The sequence below is a fragment of the Chiloscyllium plagiosum genome, unplaced genomic scaffold (genome assembly GCF_037043375.1).
Source record: "Chiloscyllium plagiosum isolate Xiang-an unplaced genomic scaffold, Cpla_swu_hap1 HiC_scaffold_3, whole genome shotgun sequence".
In the NCBI taxonomy this organism is placed as follows: Eukaryota; Metazoa; Chordata; class Chondrichthyes; order Orectolobiformes; family Hemiscylliidae; genus Chiloscyllium; species Chiloscyllium plagiosum.
This window is the reverse complement of record NW_028270141.1, coordinates 3,355,403-3,367,885: the sequence shown is the minus strand read 5'-3', so window position 1 is coordinate 3,367,885 and position 12,483 is coordinate 3,355,403. Positions and strand designations below refer to the sequence as shown.

At 40.8% G+C, this 12,483-nt stretch overlaps 1 protein-coding gene across 12 annotated transcripts in view; it reads right to left on the bottom strand.

Moving 5' to 3' along the window:
* Positions 1-12,483, bottom strand: part of dnmt3ab (DNA (cytosine-5-)-methyltransferase 3 alpha b) — a 627,694-nt gene that overhangs the window by 73,526 nt on the left and 541,685 nt on the right. For 9 of the 12 annotated variants that reach the window (XM_087977018.1, XM_087977035.1, XM_087977038.1 and 6 more), the window contains 2 exons: positions 7,276-7,424; positions 2,908-3,008 (listed from right to left, as the gene is read on the bottom strand). In XM_087977018.1, coding sequence (XP_087833144.1) covers positions 2,908-3,008; positions 7,276-7,424 — 250 coding nt within the window. The remainder of the gene's footprint in view (positions 1-2,907; positions 3,009-7,275; positions 7,425-12,483) is intronic. The other 3 variants (XM_087977015.1, XM_087977037.1, XM_087977040.1) reach the window with 1 other exon arrangement.

Sequence of the window (12,483 nt, the reverse complement as noted above, 5' to 3'; positions counted from 1 at the left end):
TGGGAAAAGCTTTCTGAAGTCTCTGATGCAAATGCATGAGGTTGCAAGTGAGATCATATGTAGGTTCCTGATCAAGGTCTGCAAGGAACTAGCAACACAGAAATTCAGCATGGGGCTATCGTTTTGAGCATGACTAGCATGGAAATGCCACCATATTCTCTTGAGCAAAGGTCTGCCTGAATGAGGACCTTAAGCTCAGTGATGATTTTGAGACAGAGAGGAGGAGCTGCTGCCAGCATTCCTACTAGCCATTTGCAGAATCTGTACAGAAACTCTAGGCTGGGCCGTATGACACCTCTTGCTGGTTCAATGCTTGTTTTGGTTTGGTCCATTGTGGCAGCTGCAGAGTAGCCTTTTCTGATTTCTCTGCATCATTATCTGACTGAAAATTGCAGCCAACTACAAATCCAGTGGATTTTGCATTACAGGATTAGTTCCATTCATAGACCCTACAAAATGAGGCCATACTTATGCATTCATGCTTCTCCAAATGTCTGATCCTGCAGTGAGCCTGAACGTATACCTCTAACTGCCAAAGTCAGGTTCCTGAGAGAGGCATCACCTCCACACACCTCAAGCTAGTCCCGTCAAGCTTCAAGTTATTCAGAAAGATCAGAACACAAAAATAAGCGACGCAATAATAACACCAATCCAGTACCAAGGTCTCAACCGCTGGAACTGCAACCTTAAAATGTGAATTATTTTAAAATCTGTCACGTTGACTCAGTCTTCAATCATCTAATCTAATATCTCCTACATAGCTCAGGGTCAAATTGCGTTTAGTAACACTTGTAAAATGTCTTGGAATGTTTTATTGCACTAACTTTGTTGTTGTAGTGATTCAATAAAATGTTTAATATTGCTATCCTATAATCCACACACCCAGGTAATGTTCTGAGGACCTTGGTTCAAACCCTGCCATGGCAGATGATGGAATATGAAATCAGTAAAACCTGAATTAAGAGTCTAATGATGAACATGAATCCATTGTTGATTGTTGAAGAAACCCACCTGGTTCACTCATGCCCTTCAGGGAAGGAAACTGCCATCCTTACCTGGTCTGGCCTACATGTGACTCCAGACCCAGAGCAATGTGCTTGACTTTCAAATGCCCTCTAGATAATTAGAATGGGCAATGAATGCTGGCCCACTGGTGATGCTCACATCCCAAGAATGAATTTTTAAAAAGTGCCTCTTGCATCACTTTGCCTTGTTCCATGTTATTCTTGTTTATTCTCCCTGTCATTTTGTTTTCTGGGGAGAATCCATATGCTGGACCCATCTAATGGAGCAAGTAGTTTGTGCAGAATCCCTTAATTCAGGATAAAGCTGATCAGTACCTGCACGCCGCTCCTTGTAAATTTGAGCATAATTACAATGCTTTCCAAATAACCTCATTCTGCGCTGGAAATCTTTTTTTAAACACAAAATTCTTTTCAATCTCAAAAGCAGCTAGGCAAACTCAGAAAGTCAATAGAGTCATACAACACAGAAACATACCCTCCAGCCCAACCAGTCTGTGCCAACCAGGTTTCCCAAACTAAACTAGTCCCATTTGCCTGCGTTTGGCCTATATCCCTCTACACGCTTCCTACTCATGCACCAGTCCAAACATCTTTTAAATGTTGTAATTGTACCTGCATCGACCACTTCCTTTGACAGTTTATTTCACATATGAACCACCCTGTGTGGGAAAAAGTTGCCCCTCAGGTTGCTTTTTAAATTTTTCTCACTAACTGATAATACAAAATCAGAAATTGCTGGAAAAACTCAGCAGGTCAGGCAGCATCTGTAGAGAAAAAGCAGAATTAACGTTTTGGGTCCAGTGACCCTTTTTCAGAATTAATCTGATAATTCCTTTGAATAGTGTGGCTAAGTGATCCTTCCTGTTGCTGAGTGTGTTCAGCTCTTTCTTTTCAGCGATGATGTTATTTCGAATATTGAGCTCCAAAATGTACAGCATTGGCATCAAACCAAGGTTCAATACTGATTGATGTTGTAATCTACCCAATGCTTGTGATAGCTGGTCACTGTGTTCAGCAGCACTGTCCCCTTTATGCCAGTCGAAATGGATCAGATTAGAATTGTTACTGTTGAAATCTGGAATCAGAGTATTTTTAGTATTGGCTCTGTGATTAGATGGTTGTAGAGAATTAGTAAAACACGCACTTATCTTTAATCTACACTGTTTTTACTCTTCAACCAGCATCTTCTTTTCAGTAAGAGTGAAGGCAGCAGACTTTATACAATTACTGTCACCAGCGTACACTATTCTCAATATCAGCTTTTCATAAAGCTAAAAGGCTCCCTATGAAAATCAAGAGAATGTAGCTGGTAGCAACAGAAAGTTGCATATTGTTTGGATAGTGGATTATTTGCAGTGAACATGAATGTCTGCTTATTTTAAGGTTTTCTTCAATTGCTTACTACAAACATACCTATGATGCTAAACTGATATCACTGTGTTTTTGGAATTGAAAATGTAAATAATATATGGAGGAACAAAATACAATAGGATAAAATCAGGTATGATGACTAGGTATAAGAATATTGACAATTCAGAATCACTTAACTTCAGTGCACCAAGGTTTATCCATCTCTAAAAGATTGTTCATAGCTTCTAGTTTCTGAGCTGTCATTTCAGATTGTATCCACATTTCCCCAGTTTTTGGAAAGATAGAAGACAGTGTAGATTTAGAGTTTCTTCACAAAAGTAGGAAAAACCAACAAACATGTCTCATCCCGTCAACGAATTACAATGTATGAAGATTGCAAACAGAAGCATGGTGGGATCATACAGTGAGTCTAAGTGTATCTAAAGAAATTCTATGCTCACTGACAGAATACTCTGCTGAATTTCACTGTGTCATGTTGTCCACTGGCTAATTCTCAGTATGGGCCCCTCACCGTTCTTTCACCAACCTGTTCATACCAGGAAGGTTACCCCAGAAGTACCGGGCTCGATGGGCAGCAGAGACTTCCTTGGCATCAATCATCACAGGATTACACTGGTAGAAAGAGAGAAAAGGAGCTTATTCATTTCATAAATCTGGATAATCTAACGTTATGAGTGAAATCTTTTCTCACCTCATTCCCCCACCCCAAATTCCAGATGACCTGTTTGAAAACTAAAAATGTCCTTTATCAATCTGTGTACCTGTCATAGAGATTTGTCAGTGGGCAGTGCAAAATGAGAAATCTGCCACGCTGTCCCCATGACTTTTGATCTATCAAGGTAACATTGCAGAGCAGTTATTTACATGATGATACGCAGAGTAGGATTGTTAGGGACAGTGTACAAACATTTTTTAAAAAACAGTAAATAGAATCAAAGGGGAAAAATGAATAAAAGGGAAAATTAATGACTATTCACAGAAACGTGTGCAGCATTTGGAACAAAATGAATTAATGGCACAATTAGAGGTTAATAGGCATGATCTTATAGCCATTACAGAGACCTGGTTACAAGGAGATCAAAAGCTCAGAGCAAAATATGAAAGGCAAGAATGAAAGATGGTCGGTAGCTTTGTCAGTGTGAGATGGAATAAGTACAAAAGCAAGAAATTATCTTGGATCAGAAGAAACAGAATTAATATGGGTGGAGATAAGAAGTGACAAAGGAAGACAACACTGGTGGGTGTAGTCTACAGGCCCCCTAACAGTAGCTATACTGTAAGGCAAAGAATAAATCAAGAGATAATGATGGTATGTAAAAAGGAAGTATATTAATCATGGTTAACTTCAATCTTCATGCAGATTTGAAAAATCAAATTGGCAGAGGTAGCTATGAGGAAGCTTTCAGAGTGTTTATGGGACAGTTTCCCAGAACAGTAATGTTATGAATCTAACTAAGGATCTGGAAAATTTACCGATAGTAATGGATAATGAGTTAGAATTAATAAATGATCTTGGAGTAAAAGATCCCCCAGGAAATAATGAACATAACATGGTAGAATTTAGCAGTAAGATCCAGAGTGAGCAACTTGAGTCAGAAACGACTGGGTAAATTTAAATAAAGATAACTATAAAGGAATGAGGACAGAGTTGGGTAGAGTGAACTAAGAAATGAGTTTAACAGAAAAGGTGGTTGCTGAACAATGGCAGATGTTTAAGAACATAATACATGTCCAGAGCAAAGGTATATCCCAGTAAGGAAGGAGGATTCTAAGAAATGGATTAAACCATCCATGGTTAACCAAGGAAGTCAAGGATGGTATCAAACTGAAAGAAAAAACATACAATGCAGCAAAGATTAGTGGTAAGCCAGAGTTTAAAAAGAAAGGAAGTAGGGGAAAATAATCCTTGACGGTTAATTAGAAAAATTAATACAAAAACAGACAGTAGGAGCTTCTTTAAATATACAAACTGAAGAAAGAGGCTAAAGTGAACATGGGATCCATCGAGAATTATACTTGGGAAACTAAAATAATAGGCAACCAAGAAAGAGGAGCTGAATAAATGCTTTGTTCAGTCTTCACAATAGAAAACAACAATATTTTAAAAACACTAAATAATCAAAGAGCAAAAAATGGGGTCAGAAATTAATTCAAGTAATACCGTAACAGAAAAAATGTCGAGAGAAACTAATGGGGCTAAAGGCCAACATGTTCCCTGGATCTAATGGGCTGCATCCGTAGAGGAAATACTAACAAAAATAATGGATATACTGATAATCATCTTACAGGAATCCTTTGATTCTGGAAATGTCCCAAAGGACTGGAAAGCTGCCAATGTAACACTTTCACTTAAAAAGGAAACAAAAACAGACAACTATAGGCCAGTTAGCTTAATGTCTGTAATTGGGAAAATATTAGACTATTTTAAAGGATGTAACAGCAGGGCATTTGGCAATATTTTAATTGATAATCATGCAGAGTCATCATGGCATCATATCTAACAAATTTATTAGAAATATTTGAGGAAGTAATAAGCAAGCTGGATAAAGAGGAACTAATAGATATAAAATATTTAATTTCCAAAAGTCATTCGATCAGGTACTGCACATAAGGCTACTTAATAAAAGTCCACCTTGGGGTAATGTATTAGCATGGATAGATTGGGTAACTAATAAAATACAAAGAGATGAGAAGATGGCATTTTCAGAATAGGAAGCTGTAACTAGTGAAGTGCCAGAAGGATATGCGTTGGGGCCACAATTATTTGGTGAGGGTAGTGAATGTATTATGATTAGGTTTGTGGATGACACAGGATAGTTGGGAAGCTAAGTGGTGACGATGACCAAGTCTACAGATGGTGATCGCTTAGGTAAAAGTTTGGAATACAATATCCATAGAGCAAGGGACTGTAGTGACTCAGTACTGGTCGTAATTAGGCTGGTGGTTCAGAGGGATACAGATAACAGATAGGAAGAAACATTTCCCCTTGGTGGATGGATCAGTGACCGAGAGCATAGATTTAAGGTAAGAGTCAGGAGGTTCAGAGGGGATGTGAAGAAAGATTTATTCACACGGAGGGTGATATAAATCAGGAACTCACTACTTATAACAGTGTAGAGGCACAAACCCTCATGTGCACTTGCAATGCCAAAGCTGTGCACCAAGTGGAAAATGGGATTAGAATAGTTAGGTCCTTATTTTTGACCAGTGCAGACTCAATGGGGTGAAAGGCCTGTTTCTGTTCTGTAGACCACTGATTCTATAACGTTGGAAAAGTGAGATAATGCATTTTGGCAAAAAGAACAGTGGAGCTGAATATTACTTTGATGAAGAGACTGCAGAAAGCTGCAGAACAAGTTTTTTTTTTACATTAACCGCTTGTGGACATTGTTGGCCAGGACAGCATTTATTGCCCATTCCTAATTGCCTGAAGAGTCAACCACATTACTGTGGGTCTGGAATTACACATAGGCCAGAGGAGGGAAGGATGGCTGTTTCCTTCCCGAAAGGAGATTGGTGATCCAGTTGGGTTTTTCCTGACAATCAACAATGATTTCATAGTCATCATTAGATGCTTAATTCTAGATACTTATTGAATTAAAATGCAGTTATCTGCCATGGTGGGATTCAAATCCGGGTCCCCAGAACATTGGCTGCATCTCTAGATTCATAGTTTAGTGATAACTGCAAGGTTTTGAGGGGTCCTAATGCATGATACAAAAAAAGCTAGCATATAAATTCAGCTAATAATAGAAAAGCAAATGAAATGTTGGCCTTTGTTTCTAAGCAAATGGAATGTCGGCACAGATCAGACACACCTATAATACTGTGAACAGGTTTAGTCCTTCTTTACAGAAGCAAAGCTTTACCGGCATTGGAGGCAGTCTAAAGGAAGTCCAGTAAGATAATCTAGGTGTATGTGGATTTTCTTATGAGGAGAGGCTGAGTGGGTTTGGTCTGTTCTCATTGGAGTTGGGTCAGCATTTGGGATGCTGGAGGATAGGGTGAATTGGAGTTGCCAGTGAGTGAACTAAGTTGTAGGTCAGTTTCATAGTTACTCAGGAGTTAGGTTGTTTTTAATAGTGTAATGCTCCCTGAGTAACTATTTACTTAACTTCAGACACCCTACAAATTCTCCAATTTAAATAGATATTTTCAGAGGGTTCTATATGTAGGGGAATTGCATTGCAGACTCTTCAATTTCCTGGGCAATTCCTTCATGGAATCCTTCTACTCTCAACCAATCTGGAAAGCAATTATCTGGCCACCGGAAAATTTGGGCTTATATGTAGCAGATTTCATCGAGCTCTTCTCAACAGAGAGAATATTATTTACCACTGGAAAGTGGGCAGTCCATTACAGCAAAATAAATGTTTCATCAACAGTGTTTTGCAGTTGAAGAATTGTTAGACTCACCACACTGCACTGTTCACTTTCATTCTGATTGAAATAGAATGCAAGCAATGGAACAAATACTTGAAATTTTGGACAAACTACACTTCAAAATAATGTAATTCCCTCCAGTTCCATTGAAACAAACCCCCAAAGATTTTCATATTTTCTGCAGCTGCTTTATCTCTTTTTAATGCCTTGCTGTAATAAATCCAAGACATCTACTCAGACACTGAATAGCTTGAACACTTCCTGAAGTCTGCTAATGCAACATCATAGATGCGGGAAAATTCATTACATATTTATCATCACTGGTATGCAACATAATTCAGATTTAGTTGCAGATAAAAATGAAAGGTACAAAGTATAAATATAACAAATTGGCTTCTGCACAGAAATTCTGATTTCATGATTTACAGGTCTTTTTCAGGACTTTGTAGATAGTGTTTAAGAAATTATCTATTTAAAATTATTTGAAGAAACTCACCTCGAGAAAGCGGGAGATATCCCTCTTGTCACTAACTCCCATTGCCACCACATTTTCAAACAGCCAGAAGAATGGTCTGTTGTCCCCTTCTTTAGGCCTTGTTTCATGGAGAAGTCGGTAGAACTCAAAAAACAGGCGGCCTGTGCCCTCTGTAAAGTAAACAAGGTTTAACACAGTGAAAAATGTCCTTTTGGACACCTGGGCTGTAAAACATGTTAAGGCCTGAAAAACCAATATGGTGGCAGCTGAGCTTGCTGCATGATTAACCCTTCCTGATGAAGGGCTCTTCCCTGAAACATCAATTTGCCTGCTCCTCGGATGCTGCCTGACCTGCTGCGCTTTTCCAGCACCACTCTTGACTCTGATCTCCAGCATCTGCAGTCCTCACTGTCTCCTGCATGATTAACCCATGTCCATTGTCCCAATGTTGGCAGCCACAAACATTGTGCTGCGTTTTTATTTCTTTGATTTGTTTGCTTGGGGGCAGCACTAATGAAGCTACTGAATGTTTACATAGAGGGTGCAAAATCAAGAGGCATCAGGGTATTTAAAGCTGTCTGTCCGACACTACTTAAAGGGGATTTGCATAGTGGCTGCAGCAGGTACTGGAATAGGTTGCAGATGGGAGTTGAGAGCTAGAACACTGAATGACAGCACAAAAGGACAGTGAGAAGACCCAAGACAGCAGGTGCTAATTGTCAGAGGCCCTAAACCTAAACCCTGTATGAGCTTAAAACAGTGAAGGAGACAGTGGTCACCAACACTGGAGCAGGAATGAGTTCTTTCCTCTCCTTCCCTCCACAACTACTGTATGCTTCTGACTCCTTTGAGTTACCCAAGAACTGCGACCTCCTCAGGAGCTGGTGGAACAGAGAGATGGGAGTCAAGGGGAGACACTGAGGAAGAAAAAACAACCTACTGAGACTCACAGCCATCAGTTCTGATACTGACACAGCATCTACTTCATACAATAACTGAAAGGTGGGATAAACACATGAAGAGATATTGAGCAAGTCAGACCTGCAGCCATAGCAGCAGACGAGAGTGACACAGGTGCCATGTTGCTGGTGGATAAGTTTTTACTTGTGTTCTGCTGCCCACTAAGGAGCATGGAAGAATCAACTCCAATTTAGCACAGGGCTGTACGCTGAACAAATCCATAACATCTAAACATGTAATGTCTGATGGCCAATATCTCAGCTTCCATTTCAGTGCAAACAGAGGTTATCCTATACCTGGTCAGTACAGTGGATGTTCAGACTGAAATCAGGCAAGTTAAGACTGCTGTTATCACAGTTACAGAGACCAGTGTGCATAGAGAGTTGCAGGGAGTGTGTCACCGCAGTCCAGTAACGATCTTACAGCTTAAGCAGGTTAATCTGTTTTACAACACAAGTTGATTTTTGAGGTACTGTGTTGGCAGAGTGACAGTGAGACTGTGCAGCACAGTTCTCTCTAAGAGGCCTTTCATCCCTGCTATTCTGCTGTTTGATGGTCATTAATAAGTGAAATCTGCAGCTAATGGTGTAGCAGTACGTAGGTCTGGCACAGGTCAGGCAAAGACACACTGAAAATAGCAACTAAGTGAGTGTACAAGGGTGACTTGTTGAACATTGAATAGTTTGTTTGTTAGAGTTGGTTTGGAATATTTGTTTTATATTGACTTTTACTTCAGTATTGTGACCAAGAGAGTACTGTGATGGTCAACAACAGAGGGAAGGCAAAGTATGAGAGAGAATTGGGATTTGCATTCACTGGTACCATAGTTAGATGAGCTGATTTTAGGGAAAGGGCTAGACAGGGAGGGTACTGGTGGTCTCCTCCACTCTTGGTTTTGCAGTAATGCAGGAAACACATACTGGTGAGGCTGTGCAGGATGTAGCAGCACAGAACAAATTGCAACACGCAACAGATGACCCATGCAACAGAACATCCAAGTCCAGGGAGCAGAAATGTTGTTCAAGCACTCCAGTCATCTGTTCGAAGGCTGTGTGGCTGTATGACTTGTTATTAGCATGCTGCACATGTAACTGGGTTGCACACCACAATCATGAGCCATGTGCTTAGTACTGGAGAGGCTTGTTGCCCCGTAGCAACCCTCTGGCTTATGATGGCACAATGGACTGCTACAGAACAAAGGCATTATTTACAGCAACTGGGCTACTGGGCACTGACCTGCTCTATTTGCTGAGGATAATCGCATATCAGCTGGACATCGAGAAATTGGGATCCCTTTCCATTGTTGTATATCTGAGTTAACTACTCTACTCACAAAGTAATGTGTGCCAGCGAGTGGCACCCGGCACCATGGGGAATCCCGTAATCTCCAAAAAGCAACATCCTCTATCTGCCTTTTTACTAGCAAGAGAAAATTAAATGTAAGCAGCACGCTTTGAATAGAGAGCTGCGGAGATCTTGCTTACTGCAACAATGAGCGCCAAACTGTAAGATGCTGTAAATACCTCCTGCTTCAACCTGGAGGGAGCCAGGTGCGTAAATGTTCAGGGCCACAGTCTCCTTCATTGCCATTGACAATGAGGTCCTCACCTTTCTTGACCTCTGCCATAATACTGTCAATGGCAATTCTACCCTGCTCCTGAACATAGGCTCAGCTGTCTGAGAACATCAGTTGGAGTCTTCAGATAAAAATGGGCTCACTCAAATCAAATCAGTGCTACATACTGAGTTTAGTGCTTCTAGTGCATGCTCCATGTGTGCTAACACCATCTTCACCTAAAGCATGTGAAGATACTATTTTGGACTCAAAATGGCACCTGAACATTGATTTACAGATGCAGCACTGTCAAATTCTGCAGCCCTTAAGTAGCTGTTAAATTATTTCAATTAGCCACAATTTCTCAGTAGAATTACATTGACCACAGACAGCACTATAAGTAACAAGGTAATCTGTTTCAGTGAAGGATGACCAGGACAGGATTGGATTTAGGTGGGTGTTGGGAGCTTGATCAGTTGCAAATGCACCCGTATCTATTGTAACAGTGGGTGGATCTCGAGGTAAGCAATCTACTCTAGAGATGTGGTTCTATGATTATAATACGTAAAAAAGACTGTTCCTCACACTTTTGCAGCGACTCAATGTGAGAGAGCACTGAGTATTTGGATAGAAATGGTGCACAGGAATATAGGAAAAGGCAGGAGACTGGCACTAGGTAAGAGCGTACAGTGGACATTGCTGGATTTGTTTGCTTGAGGTCACCTGCCTGGGGTTTCTGACTACTACGGAGCTAGTTTTCTGTTTGAATAGAGCTTTGCATGCAAGAGATTGTCTGGTTTTCAGTTGAGGAACGGACTGCTGAAGTCATCTATTTTGTCTTTCTGAAATACCTTTTATTGAGAATTCAGTGTGAAACCCAATTATCCTAATGAAGTGCATTTGGAAGACGGCGCGATACTGGGCTTCCTGAACAAGCTGCACCTGCCAAAATATGAAAGATGACTGCACCTGTCTAGTGGCCTATATGTGCCAGAATGTCAGCAATTTGAATAGTTCATATATTAGTTTTCATTCCCTCAAGAACTAACTGTTATTTCCCAAAAATTTCTTTTGGCCAAAATGAATCTCTGCAGACAATTAAAAAAAAATTTACTTGATGTGTGTGTGCACACTTTGGATGAGTATACAGGGGTAAACATTTATACTTTCATTTTAAAATTGTGTTTTAAGCCTTGCATCTTCATTAAAAAAGTTTTGTTCTATCGTAAATCAATAGTTTTGTGTTATTAAAGAAAGCTGGTTGTTGGATCTTTTTTATTGTAAATCTAATACCGTGGAAGCATACAATTGGCCATATCAGGAACTGGGTTAAACAATTACATTGATGTGAGCTGTGGGATAGTAGCATTGGAAATACAGAGCACTCCTCTCACCTTGGTCATAACCTTTTACATATCAGGTTCTTTGAGGCTTGAGCTGAAGGTATTTGCAACATCTCACTGTTTACTATTACTTCACTGACACCACTCAGAAACAGCAGGAGAGCAGGACATTGGTTAGGCCCTTGTTGGAACATTGCGTGCAATTCTGGTCTCCTTCCTACCGGAAAGATGTTGCGAAACTTAAAAGGGTTCAGAAAAGATTAACAAGGATGTTGCCAGGTTTGGAGGATTTGAGCTACAGGGAGATGCTGAACAGGCTGGGGCTGTTTTCCCTGGAGCGTTGGAGGCTGAGGGGGTGACCTTATAGAGGTTTACAAAATTATGAGGGGCTTGGATAGGGTAAATAGGCAAAGTCTTTTCCCTGGGGTTGGGGAGTCCAGAACTTAGAGGGCATAGGTTTAGGGTGAGAGGGGAAAGATATAAAAGAGACCTACGGGGCAACTCTTTCACACAGAGTGGTACGTGTATGGAATGAGCTGCCACAGGAAGTGGTGGAGGCTGGTACAATTGCAACATTTAAGACGCAGTTGGATGGGTATGTGAATAGGAAGGGTTTGGAAGGATATGGGCCAGGTGCTGGCAGATGGGACTAGATTGGGTTGGGATATCTGGTCGGCGTGGACAGGTTGGACTGAAGGGTCTGTTTCCATGCTGTACATCTCTATGATTCTATGAGAGGCAATGAATATGGAATTTCGATGTGCAGGGTGACACTGAATGCAGACATCAAATGTAATCTCTCCAATGTACCAGAACTGAAATTATATCAATCCAGTTGGCGTGCATATTCCAATAAATCAAACAGTTCAATGCCATACAACCTGGCAGCAATAAAGATGTCTTCATTCTGAGGCACTGTACCAACTACAATAGCCCGCATGGAAATCCAGAAGGAAGCCCTGCATTGGGTAGCATACATACAATTAAAGTCATGGTGCTGGAGCATACCGCTGGCATATGGAACACTATGGGATATTCTGACTGAATTCTGACCACTGGCATATTCTAACTGGATTGTTTTACTGTGACAGCATCTTGGCTGGGTATGGCCGCTGACCTTCAGGAGCAGAGACAGCAAATGGATGTGGAGGATGACCCTGAGCAGCAGTTGGGTATGGAAGGCCTGATTTCAGCCTGCACCATCTCAGGCTGGGTGGGCAGGCTGGCTGACAAGCAACCTTTAATTGGTAGGAGACATTGAGGACTGCAGATGTTGGAGATCAGAGTCGAGAGTGTGGTTCTGGAAAAGCACAGCAGGTCAGGCTGCAGGAGAATCAACGTTTCCTGATGAAGAGTTTATGCCTGAAACGT